Raw genomic sequence first — 19,101 nt, 5'->3', positions numbered from 1 at the left:
AAACTGTGATATTACATTGATTATTTTCCTAATTGCAACCACTCTTCTTAGGTGATGGTGTGAGCCTCTGTGATTCTGTAGACTATTGTGATAGGAACCACTCCACACTGCTTCAGTCACAAATGTGCCCTTCAAAAACATATTTTGTTGCCTGGTGCTTAGGGTTGATGAAATCCACTGCTTGCCCTTACTCTTAGCCTACTTTCTAAATATCTATTCATCTTTCAAACCCCTGTTCAACCCTCTCTTTCTTAGTCCTCTGACTCATAGGGAATTTTATATTAAGGAGGTCTCTTTTTGTAATGTTTATTTAACTACTGTCTATGTTAAGGCCACTTCCTTTTATAATAGATTTAATATTACTTGATACACATTGTGCAGTAGGTGGGTGTTTAGCTAGGAGAATATTTTTTAAATGATTTTCTTTGTTGTTGTTGGTATTTTCACAGAATGTCACACTTACTCAAAGGAAGTTGTTTGACTTCCAGCAGTAAAGGCTGTCAGAACTTGTGGGAATGCTAAGTAAAGCCAGTCAAACTTTAACTGACCTGCTTCTACACTTCAGTGACAAAGAGGAATTTCTTCTACTTTGTGAAGTGGAAAGGCTTAACTCTCATACCTGGCTGAAGAGTTAGCTAATTTGGGGAACAGATTTTCCTTGCCACTTGAAGCTATAAATCTGGTCTTCCTTATTAATTAATTTTAGAAAATAATTCTGATGTATTTTTAGTGAATACATGGCCAACAAACTTTGTCTGACAAATAAGACCAAAAAACCTAGTTTAAATCTATTAACTAGGTAGAATGTGCTTTTTGCCTCTAAGGAAGAAAACAGAGTCAAACTGAGAACCATTTCCAAAGTGATTTTTAGTTGTATTATCAGTTTTAATATTCTCATTATATTTATTCCCAGGTAGGCTGAATACCTGATTTGAAAAAGTGTAATGACAAGTATTTTAAGATGAAACACATATGTAGTTATTAGAAAATGTTTTGAAGCATTGCAAGAGATCAGCGAGAGTCTATTTTTAGATTCTTACAGACACATGCGAGAACAAACACATTTTCAGTGTAACTTGACTACGTTTATCATTAGATGTTCTGATCTTTTCCTTGGTTTATTTCATACTGCAGAATGAACATATTCATTCATTGAACAGATGAACTGGTGAATATGAATTATGATACTTGCTATAAAGGAAACAAAGAGTGCTCAAGGTCTGTCAAATTCAGAGGGGTTGTCAGAGGAGTCACCTCCATGAGGAGATGAAACTGTAGCTGCCTATGAGCAATGAGCAGGAGCAAGAGCATTTTAGTCAGAGGGACATTTTAGCATTACCTGGAGAAAAGGCAGGAAAGAGTGCGGAGTATTCAAGGAACGAAATGCCATGTAGGCTAGTAAGCACTGAGTCAAAGGGTCAGTGTTTTGAGATGGAAGTCTAGGTAGATAAGGGCCAGATAAGAGAGGATGTTAATATTGTGGTACAGCTTCTCACTATGCAACCGCTGAAGTGAATGAATAAGAAAGCTTCCTAAAATAATGAGAGCAATGTACTTTTCTTTTTCTTTTTGATGAATGTGATCTTACCTTCTGCCAGTCAGCCAGAGACATCCATCTGCTTCATGTAGTATGGGGAGTGGGGTTAATGTTATCAGAGCTGAAAGACAATGAGAAGGCCAACTTTGAATACTCAAATGGAACCTTTGAGTGCTCAGTAAGACAATAGTCCTGAAAGCCAGACTTTTTTTCAAAAAGTGTTTCCTAACTTCCTAAAACTTTACGTAATATACATGATCCAGGCTTATAGATTGAACATTGAATTTATTATAAACTATGGAGAACTCAAAGAGATACGAAAGATTTTCTGCTATATGAGACAAGGTAAGCATACCTTTTCTGTCCTGGTAAAGAATAGAAAAGGGGACTCTGATAGAAGGTGTTTTGTGCAAATGGTCAAAGTATTTTGATCTTTTACCCCTGAAATGAAATCCCAGGGTAGGGAACACATTTGGTTGAAAGTGAAATCTTAAAGTACAGGAGTTTTCCAGTGACTTAGTGAGTAGACTACAACTGAATATAAATGGTTGGATGGTGTGGTCAATCCCAAGTATTCCTCAGAGCTTGTGTGGGATTGAGAGCTCAGGACATTCTGCTTGAAGTGAGGAATTCAGAAGTCAGCTGAGATGGGCCAGTATATCTGCCATAAGCCTGCCATGCCCATAGCAAAGGGTTAGGGGATACCACACAGAAGTCAAAGTGTTAATAGCCTGGCAGAGAGATTCACGTGGAGGATGTGTAGGGGAAGGAAAAAATTTCCCTCAACCCTTTTTAGGTTCTTCTGACAGGTCTAAGAATTAAATTGAAATGAGACAGATTAATAGGTGAAAGTCAAAATTGATTACACATGCACAGTGTCCTATAAGAAAAACGAGACCCATGGAGAAGTTAAGCAATTATATAAGATGGCTTTATGCCATCTGAGAGAAGGAGAGCCAGGGTAGTTTAGGACATCAAAGGGGAAGAAGGCAATTCACATGGAGATGGAGAAACAAGTGTTTGGTATGCCAGGCAGAAATAATGGGACACAGAGGGGGCTTTAGTCTCCAGGCCAAGGAGGTCCCCCTACCACCCCTAGCCCATATTCTTCATAGATATCTATGGTAATGGTGCTCTTCCTGGATCAGGCCCTTTATCTAAATCCTTTTAGGCAGTTAGGGAGGTAAAAAGTGAACCATTTTCTAAGTCATCTATTTCTTAAAAATAATCAGCCTAAAATAATCCTCATGCCAAAGAGACACATTTTGTGGTCACAAATTTTGCTTCCTTACAGATGTAACTGAGATTTAGAGAGTCTGACAGCACCAGTGATAGCTGAGATAGGGCTCACTTAGAACAAGATGAACATAGTTCCCAAACAGCCAGCTGAATAGGCCAGTCATGGATTTTGACAGTAGATGTCTGAAGTAGCCACGTGACCGACAGATAAGGGACATTGTTGCAGATTCCAGAGAACACAGAGCAGGGACCTGCTGATTTGAGTTTGAGGCTACATTTTTCCTGCCACTGCACGTCATAGAAGCCCACCTGTTTATAAACTCAGATACCTCTGGAAAGAAAAATAGTGCATTGGAGGAAATATAAAAAACTGAACATTTACCAGCTATGACTAAATTTTTAGAAAAATAATATACAAGATGAAATAGCATTAATTAGCGCTTTGTGTTCATTCATGCAATAAATAACCATTGAGTGTCTGAGTGCCTCATATATCATCACAGTGTGTACAACAGACACTAGCCCTTGTCCTTCTGGAGCTTACATTCTAGTGAGGGTAGCTCCCTGTTGAGGCTATAGAAGAAAAAGAAAACTGCCTAATTGAAAAAATAAAGATATGGAGTTCCCATTGTGGCTTAGCAGTTAAGAACTCAACTAGTATTCATGAGGATGTGGGTTAAATCCCTCACTTCACTCAGTGGGTTAAGAATCCAGAGTTGCCTCGAGCTGTGGTGTAGGTCACAGATGTGGCTGGGATCCTCCATCACTGTGGCTGTGGCTTTGGGTGGCAGCTGCAGCTCTTATTTGACCTGTAGCCTGGGATTTCCATATGCCACAGGAGCAGCCCCTCCCAAAAAAGATATGACAGTTTATTTTCACATTCAAATGGTAGTGTGTTATATATCTTTAATTCTGCAACGTTGGGGGTGAAAAGTATCCTGGTGGTATGCATGACCTTGTGGTTTAAAAGAAAGAAAAGCTAACAATGATTACAGAGTTTCTTCTTGCTTGGACACTAAGTTTAAATAACTTGACTTCTTATCATAGCGTCAGCGGTAGAGTCACCAAAATTTAGAACTGGAAAAGATTTTAGAGGTCATCCAGCCTGGCATCTTAGTTTGCCTGGTAAGGAAACAGATGTTCAGGGAATTGAAGTGAAAATCACTGCTAGAATTGGGATTTAAATATATGCTCCTTGAAATTAGTTCAGGGCTCTTTATAATGAAACAGAGGTTCCATTCAGATCTTAGTAGAACGTATTCAGTGGCTATTTCACCTTGATATCAGTAGGCCATTTCTTGGGCTGGCTCTTAAAAGTATTAGGAACATGATGGGCCATGCAATGATGTTGAATAGAGGATTAGGAGAAGAACAGACACTTGTTGGAAGGGTTGGTTGCTTTTCTCTTTCTCCTTAGAATGTGATGGCTGTCCCAGAAAGAGCCCACGTGCCACTCAGAGGGAAGAGTGTCTGCCAAGGTGGCAACTTACTCAGGGTTAAAAACAAGGGCTCAGAATGAGGCATCTGGGTTTAAGTCCCAGGTCTACCACCTATCAACTAGTGTCATAATCAGCTGTGAAACCTGTAGCAGGAATTTTTTTTTTTAAAGAATGGATAGACATTCCCGTTGTGGAGAAGTGGAAACAGATCCAACTAGTATCCTTGCTCAGTAGGTCAGGGATCCAGCATGGCAATGAACTGTGGTATAGGTCGCAGACGCCACTCAGATCCTTCTTTGCTGCGGCTGTGGCGTAGGTCAGCAGCTGTAGCTCTAAGTTGGCCCCTAGGCTGGAAGCTTCTGTGGGTGTGGCCCTAAAAAATAAAAAAGGAGGGGAAAAAAAAAAGGAGGAAAAAAAAAAAGGAATGGATAAAATGCTGAAGGCTGTGAATGACTCTCCTTGAAAAGATAAATCAGATTAAAGTTGTCTCTAAAATTATGCAGCTCCCATCCACTTACATGCAGTATTTTTTTTTTCTCCCAGTGGTACAGCAGCAGACTTTAGTCCATCAGGAATTATTGCCACCCTGCCATTTTTTCCGTGATAGAGTTGACCAAGTGGTGTTCCAATTTATTGATACTCAACAGTTAATTATTTAACATCAAATGAAAATTATGGCAATGACTACACTGACTACTACTTTTCTTGGTTTTATCAAGATTTAAGTACTTTTCTTTTTTTATATATATGTCCTCAATACATTATTTTTTTTTCTAGTGTACAGCATGGTGACCAAGTTACACATACATGTATACATTCTTTTTTCTCATATTATCGTGCTCCATCATAAGTGACTAGACATAGTTCTCAGTGCTACACAGTGGGATCTCATGCTAATCCATTCCAGAGGCTATAGTACTTTTCTGAGAGTGTCACATGTGTGTTTCATCTTTCTTGAATGATATGTCAAAAAAAACAAAAACAAAAACGACTGAGAACTACTGAACTGAACTGGAGTTTAGGGATAGGAGACATGCAAATCATACACAGGGCTAGACTAGCTCTAACACGGTGGAAGGTGGGGAGGCAAGAGTGAAATAAGAAGTTTTTTTTAAATTTAAAATTGTATCCTATGTATATAATGAGAAAACCTAAAATGCCATCCAATCCTTTCTTTCTTGTATTTCTTTCCCTCTTATCCACTTAATTTAAAACATTCTTAAACATATGAATAGTAACATTGTGTTTAATTTAATTGTCTTGGAACAAGAAAGAATATACACTTTTTCTCAGAATGATGTTTGACTAGATTTATGTGGTAAAGAGGTAACCAGTAAATACATTGATTTTTCAGGTTTTGGGCTGGTATAATACATAGGATTTTTCTATCACCACATGCTTTTTAGCACTTGTATATTATAAACAGAGCCAGAGAAGAGACCATCACAATTTTGTTAACAAAAGCCAAGAAAATGTAAAACATCATATTCAAAGAAGCTAAACCTAAAATACCACAACACACTTACTATATACTTGACTGGGAAAGTCATGGAAATTGATCCATGTTTTCATTAGAATGAATTGGTTATGATAGATATCCTTGCTGAGGGTTTTAACAAATTTCTTTAAAAAATATTTATGAGCACCTATTATGACAGTATGTAACAGTGCTGAGTTGGGGAAGTTGTGTGTGTGTGTGTGTTTGTCTGCTAGGGGTGGGTGAAAGTGTTAGGCATAGTCATACTGAAAAAGAGTTTTCTGTAATGGGAAAAATATAAACATAATTTCTGACCCTCCCCACCCTCAGAAAAAACTATTTAAAATAAATTATATTTATTTTATGGGAGATTTAGCCAATTTATTTATATAATAAATTTTAGTATTTTACATAGTAAATTAGTTGTGCTAATTTAAGGACTGTATTTTTGTAATTTAAGCAACAATCATGAGATTCTTTCACCATATTGAATATTACATTAAAGCTGAATAAGTTAATAAAGCAAACCTTTCTTTCCAGTATTAAGTCTGAATGCTCTTTGAGAAAAAGTCAATGAAGAATTTAAGAAGTACATAATTTTGGAGTTCCCTTAGTGGCTCAGTGGAAACGAATCTGACTAGGAACCATGAGGTTGCGGGTTCAATCCCTGGCCTTGCTCAGTGGGTTAAGGATCCGGTGTTGCCATGAGCTGTGGTGTAGGTCACAGATGCGGCTTGGATCTGGAGTTGCTGTGGCTGTGGTCTAGGCTGCAGCTGTAGCTCTGATTCCACCCCTAGCCTGGGAACGTCCATATGCCACGGGTGTGGCCCTAAAAAAAAAAAAAGAAAGAAAGAAAGAAAACTACATAATTTTATTTGTGCCAAGTGACTATTTAACTTACAGATATCTTCTATGGCTCAGTTTTAAGATTGAATTTAAAAATACAGTGCTTGATATAAGCAGAAATCTAAGCATTCTACCTTAATAACTTCAGAGCAAAAAGTCGGTAAGCCTAACAGAAACAAATATGTTAATGGATTTCCTGTAATTAATGTAACAGCTTTCAGATTCTTCAGGTGATTATCAAAACTTTATGCCTCAAGTTACATTGTATACAATGTGCCTTAAGTTGCATTGTATACATGCTTGTCATTTGAACCTTGGCTAGATGTTTATTAGTATTTGTCATGTTAATGAAGAGATCATCTTACTCTTCTAAATCAAAAGTAAACAATCTGGAAGTTAATTTTTTAAAGTTGGGTTGTTCACCAGGGGTATTTATTTTTTTCACTTGGGTTGTTCACCAGGGTTATTTATGCTCAATTAATAGTGATATAGATAAACCATGAATACCAAGATTGAATGCCACCCATAAATGCAAAAATCCTTCCAGAAGACTTGTGTATTATGCTTTTACATATACAAAGCAAGCATGTATCATGAAGAATCTACCCCAAAGGTCTACATATTAGTTTGCATATAGATGGTCTCCAGATTTAACTGTAGTATGGCACACATGTCAATTTATGATTGAACACTTACTGATGGTGAAGGGAACATTGATTTTGATGTCATTATACAAATATATATCTACATAAATATGTAATACAAAGTTTTTTTCCTTACTTATAATTGCACAATGAATATGTTTTTGTTTTTGAGTATCAGGTACCATCTTGCTAGTTCCTTTGCAAGAATTAGATTAATCATATATAGAAATAGTACATTGGTACCATTAAAACTAGAAGGGAATATAGAATTTAATATTATAAATTTTTTTTATTTATATAAGTTGGAGCTCAGATAAGAAATTTTCCTATAATGGCCAAGCATATTCCTAATAGAGCTAGGACTTAAACCCATTGATTTTATTTTTGATTCAATGCTTTCTCAGACTGATTCCATTTCCTGGTGTGGCTTAGAACTTCTCAGTATAACCATAAGCTTGTTTTCAAAGTCTGTGAGTCTGTTTCTGTTCTGCAAATAAGTTCATTTGTATCCTTTTTTTAGATTCCACTTGTAAGTGATATCATATGATGTTTGTCTTTCACTGTCTGACTAATGGTTACCAGAGGGGATAGGCTGGGGAGGAGGGATGGACTGGAGGTTTGGGATTGGCATGTGCACTCTGAGATATGGAATGACTGGCCAACAGGGACCTACAGTATAGCACAGAAAACTCTACCCAATATTCTGTGATAATCTATGTGGGAAAAAAACCTCAAAGAGAATGGATGTATATACATGTATAACTGAATCACTTTGATATACAGCAGAAATTATCACAACATTGTAAATCAACTATACTTTAATAAAACCTTTTTAAAAGGGGGGGGGAGAACTGCTTAATATAATCGGTGTTGGGTTTTCGTTTTTGTTTTAATTCTCTTCTCCTTGTCTTTCCTCTGGGAAGAAAATAAAAAGGTTTTTTTTGTACCTGTAGTTATACTGGGAGGGTGCTAAGGGCTACAGATTGCAACCATATAGATCATATCCCTCTCTGTGACATTTGATCCTTATTTTTATGGATCCTTCAACTAAAGCATGTGTTTCTATTTTCTTCCCCTTTTATTACATGTATATTTTTAAAACATTGTAATCATGATCTGAGATGCTGTATTTTATTATATAACAAACCTCTGGCCTGAATCTCATGACATTACTGATTGAGTAGAAATTTTATTAGTGATTCACATACAGGAATGTCTCCAAAATACTTTGTATTAAAATATGAAGATTTTCCTTATCTGTAACTTGAACAAGAGTTCCTGCAGTGTGAGTCTAAGTCTTCCAAGTAAAACAATTTTAACATCGTTTATTTTCAGTTGTTCACAACTTCTCTCTTATACCTACTTTTCTTTCTTTTTATTTTCGTAAATTAAAATTTGATTGTAAATGTAAAAACCTTAGGTTCCCAGGGCATTTAGGAAACTTTAAAAAAAAAATGTGTATGTGTGTTTTCCATATCTTTTGCAGTATCCCCTCTTAGTTAGAAAGCCTAATTTGGGTACAGATATATGGGTACAGTGTCACTGATGGAATTGAGCAATTTCTGTTTTTCTAACTTTTGTAGCTCTGGCCAGCCTCACAGGGGCTTCTATCAGTTGAAATGGTATCTTCGACTCCAGCCAAGTATGGGTTATTAGGTTATGAGTGCCAGAAATGAAGAGTCGTCTCCACACTTTGTCCAGCGTGAATAAAAGCAAGATTGTAAAATAATTATAATCTCTTGAAGCAAAGCCAGCCATGCAGTCTAAGCCTTTCTTTCTTCATTAATTTGTACATAGTTTTTATTTTAACAGAACAAACTTTCAGAGGGTACTTACTCACATGGGACTGCTGAACCAGCTGTACAACTTTTATTTTGAAGAAAAGAAGTTGAGCCTCAGAACAGACTGTTTTAAAGACAGGGAGGGACTTAGCTTTTCGGAGCTTGACCAGCATGTGGAAGGAGTGTTCTCATGGCTGCAATAACTTAAGGAGCTCCTACCTGGGTGCCACTGGAGTAGGGAGTTTTCTGTTTGTTTTGTTCTGTTTCTGAGGGCCCTGTGCACTTCTCTTGCTCATGTCAATGTGACTCTTGGTGTTTTTTGCACACCCTGCTCTGTGGGGGAGTGCCCCAACGTGCCTGTCTCATGTGGCCTCTATGGACACACTGCTCAGCTGGCAGAGAGCAAGGAAGTTTTCTCCCAGCACCCAAAAAGAGAAAGAGGAAAGTACTTTTTCCTTCTGGGCTCCTTGCAGCACAATAGATCAGGATAAGCTTCCACATTCTCTCCCTGGATTTCTGGAGTGGTTTCCAGGAAGAAGTTAAACTTTCACCTTTAAATGGATGACCATGTCACAATCAGGAGGAAACATCTTCAAAGACCTATCTTTAGGTAAGTCATGCTACATCCTAGGTAGCTCCAGGGCTATCAGGAAAAATAATTTCTCGTTTTCATCCTGGGGAATTTTACAGCAAAGCAATAAAGAGTGTGCCTAAAGTTTAACTTTATGCATACTGAAGGGATCCTTTTATTTTCTACTTTCTGAAACCCTATGCTCAAGCTTTTATCAGTTCCTTAAAATGTATTTAAAAGCATATTAGCTTTTCATGAACACGAATGACATAGCACTGGAAGAACTTCTGAAACATTATGCAATCCTTTGCTGTTTCTCGTGGTTGCATAGCCCTCTAAATGGGAAATGTGCTTGGTTCTTTCAACTGATTTCCTTCAGAGGTAGTGTTTTGGTGCTGTGAATGCTACACTTTTTTTTCAGTAATGTGTGGGAAGACAAATTTGAACTTGATAGCTATTATACTAGAGTGCGTACATTTTATATAGCTAGTTCAGGAGTATCAGTACAGCAGTTAAGGAAACAGTAGGGTGAGAGGAGAAATTTTATACTGTGGTGGAATTTTTGGCTAGGCAGAATGTAGATCTAGTATAATAGATTGGGCTAAGATTTTATTTTGAGGGGAGGAACACTCTTTCTCTAAGAAAGCAGCAGTGATTTCTTAAGTGAATCTTTTACTCTTGATTTTTTTAATTACCTATTATGTACTTTATAATCCAGAACTGGAAATTAAGAATTTTAAAGTAGCCAGAAAATATATACAACTTCTGCCTCTTAAAACAGATGATTAAAGAAAGAAGTTAATTATCAAATTTGTGTTTCCCCCCTAAATAATATCCTAAATATAGTGAAGGTACCACATGTTAACAATACTAAATGTTAAAGTCAAGTTGCAGTCACTGGTTGTTGATCTAGAATTAATTACAGGAAAATAGAAGTTTACAGATAGAATTCCTGACATTCTGTGATTGTTGTATAATGAATAGGAGTGGGCCTCAAGGTTAATAATTATATAAAATGTTTCCATTTTTATGTATTGATTAAGCATTACCACAATATTATTAGTAGCAATAATATACTTTTCTATTGAATAAAGGAAAATGTAAGCTCAAATAGGTTTTAAAAATCTTTTGAATATAAATATAAACATATTCCAATCTATATTATGGATTTAATAGAATGTGTATACTTAAATATGCATATGTATATTTCATACAGTGATAGTAGTAAATAACCAAAAATCCACAATCACCCCCAAATATAATTTACCTGCCATATTTCCTACAGCAGGAACTGGAAAAGTTCTTCCAGTCCCTATGTAATTCACTTCTGTTTTATCTCAAGTGAATGTGTGACTTCAAAGAGGCATGAAAATTGTACAGTTAGTTCCAAACTCTACCCCACTGAGGTATGACTTACAGAGGGCACCTGTAGAAGTTCAGGAAGGCAAGGTCGTGTTGGATAAAATGAGACCCATTTAGCCATCATTTTTAATATTTTACTCATTGTGACGCCATTAAGATTTGTGGCAGGTGGTCCTTCACCACTGGATTATGCCAAATCCTTATGCTAAGTTACCACTCACAGGGGATTTGCAATTCAACTGTGCTTGTATTATTTTTCAAATAAAGAACAGATCCTTTGTAGAAGGTGGAATACCTTGTCCAAATAATTAGAATAAAATTTGACTTGACAGAACACTGTAAACCAGCTATAATGGAAGAAAATAAAAATCATTAAAATAGAATAAAATTTGATAAATTCAGATGATTGCTTCATGATCCTAGTGACCTAGAAGAGAAAACACAGCTATCAAAGAAGACCTACTTTCACTAAGGCAGTTATTTCAAGCAAGTGTTGAAATGGATCCCTGACTAAAACCAGGTAAAGGCTAGATGTGAGGGTGGGATTGACTTGTCAGCTGGCACATTGAGAGCTGGCTTTGCTTTTATCAGGATATGATTGTGATGAGGGAAAAGGTGGGTGGAGGGTATCTTAAAAAGTCTAAATGATTAGACGTAATTCCTCAGAGAAAGTTTTAGGCTGTTCTTTAGCAAAATATAGCATGGGCTTTCTAAGAGCTAGTTGTGCTTTGGGGCATGCTGGGAAGTCGTCTAAGCTTGCCTTTGGCATCTTTGACCCTTATCCCATGATCCACTTCATTTTCTTTTTCAGCCTCCTTTCCTAGCTCCCTTGTCCCCTTGAACTCCCCCCTGGGCTGTCCAGCCTCTCACACTGAGATGTCATTCTAAGCCTGCCTTTTCTGGTCAGAGACCCCTGTACCAGACCTTTCTTTCTCAGTATATACTTGTATGCACCCTATTTCCCAAGGGTATGACTTACTCTCAATCCACATGATAAGGAAATCTGTGCTAGAATATTTCACATGTGCTAATTGTAAGTTTAAAGGAAATTTGGTGAAATATCTTGGCTGTTTATAAATAATTCATTTAAAATTTTAGTCTTTAAGAGAGAACAGTCTAGGATTTTTTTTTTTTTTTTTTTTTTTAATACTGACATATTGGGAGTTCCCGTCATGGCTCAGTGGTTAACGAATCCGACTAGGAACCATGGGGTTGCGGGTTCGATCCCTGGCCTTGCTCAGTGGGTTAAGGATCCAGTGTTGCCGTGAGCTGTGGTGTAGGTCGCAGACGCAGCTTGGATCCCGCATTGCTGTGGCTCTGGCGAAGGCCAGCGTCTGTAGCTCCGATTAGACCCCTAGCCTGGGAAGCTCCATATGCTGTGGGAGCAGCCCTAGAAAAGGCAAAAAGACAAAAAAAAAAAAAAAAAAAAAAAAAAAAAAAGAGAGAGGCAAAAAAAAAAAAAAAAAGAAATACTGACATATTGACACAATTCATACTTCTGTATACAGGCTACTTTCTCCAACATTTGAACTCATGGTTTAACTCAATGCACCTGGCATTCTCTAGTTGACTAGATGTTTTCAGGATCTGGGTTATAACACTCAGAGAGGGAGGGCCATACATGATAATGAAAAACAGACCTTATCTGTCCTCACAAAGCACATCACCCAGTATATACCTAGGTAACTATGGCACAGGTAGATGATGGGTGCTAAAAAAGAGGGAACAACATCCTGGGAAATTATAATGGAAAGCAGAGATTTCAATGAAGACTAATTCTGGTACCTAAGTGAATTGAGAGAGAGAAGAGTGATTTTTTTTAATTTAATTTTTGAGACTGAATTATTATCTATTTTCATCAGAATGATTTCCCTGAATTTCAGGTAGTAAAAATCATTCATGATGTGTAAAAAATTAGTTGAGAAATTTTTAGAGGAGATGAGGAATATTGAAATTCCATGTTTGTTATGCTGTTAGAACACTGGGAGGAATCTCAGTATTAGTTAGATTCTGAGAATGTCTATGTCTCCTAAAATACTGATTTCCAAATTATTTCATATAGTTAGGTTATCAGATCTCTATTTTAAAAGTCTTTCATTGAAATTTTAGATACGTATTTTTATGCAGTTCTGTGAAGCAAGGAGCAAAGGCCAAGTTTCTTTTATGGCCAAGGGGAGGTTATAAGACCTCTTTCATGAATAGGATGGTAACTTTGGCGTCAATGAGACTATTTAGTCCTAAGCGTATGTAAGTGGTACACTTGGAACACACTTTGTGGTTCCGCCTGTAGACGTTCATGCAGCTCAGACTTATATAGAGAAAAGATGATTCTCCCTTTACTCTAGAGAAATCCTTTAGGCTTTATAATTTTCCAGGAAGGAAATACTATTACAAAAGATATTTTAATGTGTTTTCCATCAACAACACTGAGCTTGTTCTTCAGCAATTAGCAAATAAAATTACATAGATTTTTTTCTAAAATTACAAAGATTCTTAAAATCTAAGACTTGAATTAATGCTTGATTTTAGAGACCTCTGAAATATTCCTTTAGACTTTTAAAAACCTTTTTTTCTGTATTTTACCATAGATAAAACTCTATGGTAATCATAATTAATCTCTTTGAGTCCATCAATTTATAGAACATTTCAAATGAAGTACCTTTATGTAACTTCAGTAAAACAATTAGTGAAGACACTTCCAACTTATTGAATACTCATATTGCTTAGTGAACTTCCTGTATACCAAGAAACATCTATTTCTCTAAGAAAATTGCATCCATGAAAATAATTCTTATCTAAATTTCACTGCCATGAAACAGTTAAGTCTGGGTTTTTGTTATAATTATCTCCTCCTATTTGATTTGAGATTTTATTTTATCAAATTATCAAATATTATGTGTGCATCTTTTTTTCTGTTCATTGCTTCAAATTCTTTATGGAAGTATATAGGAAAAATGAATTAAATAAATAAATTGAAGCTTTTCTTACATGCTAAGCCTTATTTAGTGTTCTTTGGAATCAACAATATTTTGAACATTTTTCTGGGTTCAAAAGTTGGTAAGTTATTTTTGTGGTGACGTTTCATTAGAAGTAGCACAAAAAAGCCATGAATAAAATCATGCAAATAGTTCTTCCTCAGTCCTAGAATTGAGAACTGGTCTGTGCATCCAGGAGCTGAGACAATAAAGTGCAAGTCAAATGGCTGCCCAGGCCCAAGACCAATGAAAATCATGTTGGGTTCTTCACAGCATTTAGAACATGCCGTTTCTTCTCTTTATGCCTTTTCAAAAGTTTTATTTTTACAAGTATCTGTTAGCAGTGGAATTCTGAGTGTGTTTTTGGCAGGCATATCCTCTTCACATGGAGATGTAGAAAGCAGTGGGATGAAATAGGAAAGCCTAGGAAAAGAAAGTCCTAATTTTGTTGGTGGATCTATGGCGTGTTAGTGACCTATTGCTGTGTCTGAATTCTAATTTCAAGGTTGTGATCTATGCTTTATAGAGGAATAGCGTAAAATATGTTACATATTTAAAATCATATACCTTTTAGAGGTCATCAATGTTATTTAGTCTCATATTTAAGTTCATTATTTTAATATCAGTGTAGAAACTAAACCAGATTGCTGATATGCAGGAGCAACACCACATATCAGATATTTAGACAAAATAATTATTATTCAATGTTACAGACCCATTTCCTTCAGTGTTTTGGCAACAATAAGAAATCTGAACAAATATCATAAAATGTAAAATCACTTCAAAATTTAAAGAAATTATAATATATTATTGGACATTGGTATTTTGGTCTCATAAACATTAAGTACTTTATTTTTTTATTTTTACTTTTTATGGCCGAACCTACCTCACATAGAAGTTCCCAGACCAAGGATTGTTATTGGAGCTGCAGCCACCTGCCCACGCCACATCCATAGCAACACAGGATCCAAGCCATGTCTGCAACCTACACCACAGCTCATGGCAATGCTGGATCCTTAACTCACTGAGTGAGGCCAGGGATTGAACCCCGGTCCTCAGGGATACTTGTCTGGTTTGTTACCACTGAGCCACAATAGGAATGCCAATATTAAGTATTTATGATGTTCTGAGCTCTAAGCCTCTTTTTTAACATACTGTTCTCACCAAAAATATGTACTTTAGACAGAAACATATTGAGTACAAAGTTATCATAGTCATCATGCTATGAAAAGTAATTACATAGGAAAATAAATTACATGAAATGAATTTCCTCATAGGAAAAAACTTAGGTAAATCAAATCTAAGATATAATACTGTGTTTATGGAGAATATTTTATGAGTTTTTGTTTATGAGAAGTGATTGTGAATTTATCGGTAAAAAAGTGAAAAATTAATTGACTTTCAGTGGTTACAGAGTTATATGCTAGAAATTTAGTTTCAGTTTTAAAAAATAAATGATAATTTTTATTTTTATGTAAGTGAAAATTGATAGAACAAACTAAATTATAAAAGTGAGAAATACTTCTGGGAAATAGACATAGTGATGTGAATTTAGAGTTTATAACACTATCAGACACAATGCTAATTAATAGAAGAAAATATATATTTTATAACATACATTTATTACAAATTAATCTTGTTGTCCAGGTCAAGGGTCATTGTACAACTTATAGGGAAGGAATAAGCACAGATTGATCTTTCTTTAAAATTTCTTTATTAAAGCATAGTTGATTTACAGTGTTGAGTCAATTTCTGCTGTAGTGACCCAGTCATACGTATATATACAGCCTTTTTCTCATACTATCCTCCATCATCTTCTATCCCAAGAGACTGGATATAGTTTCTGGCGCTTTACAGTAAGACCTCATGCTTATCCATTCTAAATGTAATTTTTTGCATCTACCAAGCCCGAACTTCCAGTCCATCCCACTCCCTCCCTGCCCCCCTTGGCAACCACAAGTCTGTTCTCTATGTCTGTGAGTCCCTTTCTCTTTTGTAGATGGGTTCATTTGTACCATGTTTTAGATTCTATGTATGAGTGATATCATATGTTATTTGTCTTTCTCTTTCTGGCTTACTTCACTTAGTATGAGAATCTTTAAAATATGAAGATCAAAGCAAAGCAACAAATACATTTGAACATAAGGTAGGTGATATTTATCAAGAAAAAAATTATCAGACTTCGTTGTGCCTTTTTTTCCAGTTGTGGTAAGAATAGCTCTAATTTTTAAGTGGTTATTACAAAATAGATAAATTGTAATTTGTTACACATTTTAGTATATGCTAGGTATATATACATTTATATGTCAAGCAGTAACTAATTTACTCCCTCTGGTATTATTTACACAGTTTACACAAATTTAAATTATCTCCAATAGATATCATCACTAGTGGCAGCAGAAGAGGTAGGTATTAATGTTAATACTAAGAGCTACCATTCATTAAAATCTTAGCATACTTTTAGACAAGGTACAACCATATAATCAACAGGGCAGCTTCATGAAGAAATTTAAATTCACAATAATTTTGGATATGAATCTGGGAACAAGAAAAAGATTAAATTATGGGAAAGCATCTCATTCAGATGCTATGCAAATCTTGTTTTTTTAACTAGAGATGCTTGGTTCTACTAGCATTTATCTTAGACACTGGTATGATTAGGACTTGCTTTTCAAAGATTTATAATTGAAGTGAGGAAAATCAAGATTATGCAGGTAAAATAATGTAGTGGGGATAATTTTATGGTTTTATACCACCTGGAAAATTTTCTATTTGGAATAATCAGCCTGTTACATGTAGAATAGTTTTTTAGGTAAAAAGAAAGGAAAAATAATAATAATACCAATTAAAAATACTACTAAGTTTACAGAAGATCTGTGGGTTTATAGAGAATAAGGTTAAAGAAATCTGCAGTATTTATAAACCTAGTCTCTTCAGTTCTGTGACTCGACATGACATAATTTTGATGGTTCTCATGGGAAAGGTTCAGTTTATTTATTTATTTGATTAAGTCCACTTGGACATGGTCTCTAATTGAGGAAAATCCAACATTTCCTGAACTGGAGCTGCTGGAAGTGTAGGGGACATGCCACAGTACGTTTGAAGGAACAGATGATAAGACTTCCAGAGTTATCTTTATACATCCCAAGTCTGCTCCATTAAAGTCATATTTTTTGTAATGGAGAAGCATTAATTATGAGTTGATTTCCTGTCCATTTTTGGTGTTTTGGTTATTCCAGCTTTTAGGGTCTTAGGAGGTTATTTTTAGAAGAGTTGCTTATTAAATAAAAATATATATTTAAATATTAATTATTTATTCATTAACCAATTGTTTATGGACCTTGAAAGTCATGGGCTTTTATTATGAAAATCATCATTTCAGCTTTAAAATGTGAATATTTAATTTGACATTTTTAAGGATCAAAGAGCTTGGGACAAATTGTTTAGAGACCAGTTTGAGTTCTGATTATTTGAGTTCTAATGAAGATTTCAGATGCTTATAACCATTCCAGTGATAATGTCTTTGAAAGCCAACATAAAAGAAAAAAAAGAGAGATCCTTGATAATTTCTGAGCCCTCACTATTTAAGAATTAGCTTCTTAGTACAGCTGTATCCAATTGTTTCTAAACTATGATCCCACATCATTTTATCTGCATCTCTTTTACTGCATATTTCATTTCAGCTAATTATAGTCACTTGAGTAAGGGGATCAACTCTCCTACAAAACTGTAGGATTCCTGAAGCTAGAATCCATATTGAATCTTTGTGTTTCCTGTAACTTTTGGTAGAATGTGAGTCATAAGTAAGAACTTACCCAGACTTTAAACTTAAATACCTAAGGGGACCAGGTCATTACTGTAAATGTTTGAAATGGGAAGTGTTTGGAATATAATAGTTGGAAAACAAAAAAAAACGTTTGGTTTCACATTTTTAAAAACACTGACAGACTAAACAGAATCCAACTGCCAACTGTTAGCTGGTGAACCTTAAAGTGAATGAATGATGGAATGAATAATGTGTTTTGTTAGCTCCACATAGTGGTTATCTATCCATTTTCAGGGTGCATGATGGTCAGTAAATCGTGGCTGAAAACTCTGGCAGCTACCTCAGGAGAATTACTAGAAGAACGGGTACTTGATCTTTGTTTCTAATGCCAGTTAGAAAATGAGAAAAACAATATATTCTACATCATACTTGTACTGATAATCTGTAAATAACTGTAGCATTAAAGGAATATATGAAGAAATTTATTATCATTGAATGAATAAAATGCATTCATTTTAGCCTCAACTTGAAGTATTCTAGAATCAGGGAATTAAATGCTTATAAGCCCTATCTTTCAACCACTATGACTTGTTAGAAGGTACTTTCTCACATGGAAAACTGTCTTCCCATCAGTGTAACCTTTTTTTCCTTCTCTTAGAACTGGAACAGGAAGGTCCCAATGCTTTCTTTCATAGGCAGCCTTTTAAACACTGAAGACAATTTTGTCAGCTATTGCCATTTATAAATCTCCCTAAAGCATAGGGACTTAAAACAACATGTTTAGTAGGTTAGCTGGGTGGTTCTGTGATCTGTGCCAAACTGGGTTGATATCAATGGAACGTTCTCATGCATCTGGGGCCAGATAGAGAGTTTGCTGTGAGTTTGTTGGTTATACAACTTGGGTTTCTTCCATGTGTCCCTCTTATCTCTCCAGCAGGTTGGCCAAGACATGTCCCCACAGTAATAATAGAAATCCATAAGAAGAAGCATAAACTCATACTTTTTCAAGGCTCTGACTGTTCCATTGGAAAAATCAAAAAGTTATATAGCCAAGCCCAGAGCTGGTGGGGGAGGCCATCAATAAAGGAACATATGTACAACTGGGTTAATTAATACAATTAATGCTATCCTGAAGTTCTTATGCTCTTTCTGATTTTTCTTTCCTTTAGTTAATCCACAGTTCATTCAGCCATTGGAGAGACAGCAGTAATGTGAATTTTTCTTTCATGCTGTTAAAGTTATCTGGGTGACCTGGGAGAATAGGAAAAAATACATATTAACAGAGTAGTGAAGTTCAGTTAACCCTTAACTGACTGATGGGTCAAATGTGGGTCACCTGACTCCAGGGTAATAGCATGCCTAAGATTCCTGGTTTAAAAGTTTAAAAAAGTTGAAAGTTAAAAAGTTTAAACTGATTGCCTAAAACATGAGCTATTACACCCATAATGATGTCCTGTACTTTCC

At 35.7% G+C, this 19,101-nt stretch overlaps 1 protein-coding gene across 13 annotated transcripts in view; it reads left to right on the top strand.

Moving 5' to 3' along the window:
• The window catches only part of PDE1A (phosphodiesterase 1A), a 346,020-nt gene that overhangs the window by 87,635 nt on the left and 239,284 nt on the right, over positions 1–19,101 (top strand). Inside the window, exon 1 of one of the 13 annotated variants that reach the window (XM_021075597.1) lies at positions 7,979–9,573. The exons of the other annotated variants lie outside the window; for them this stretch is intronic. Within the exon in view, the coding sequence (XP_020931256.1) occupies positions 9,521–9,573 (53 nt within the window). The 5' untranslated portion in view covers positions 7,979–9,520. Of the gene's footprint in view, positions 1–7,978; positions 9,574–19,101 lie in introns of those variants that run through there. 13 annotated transcript variants of the gene reach the window in all.

This window comes from Sus scrofa, chromosome 15 (genome assembly GCF_000003025.6).
Source record: "Sus scrofa isolate TJ Tabasco breed Duroc chromosome 15, Sscrofa11.1, whole genome shotgun sequence".
In the NCBI taxonomy this organism is placed as follows: Eukaryota; Metazoa; Chordata; class Mammalia; order Artiodactyla; family Suidae; genus Sus; species Sus scrofa.
Note: the sequence above shows the minus strand (reverse complement) of the source record. Positions and strands in the feature narration are given on the sequence as shown.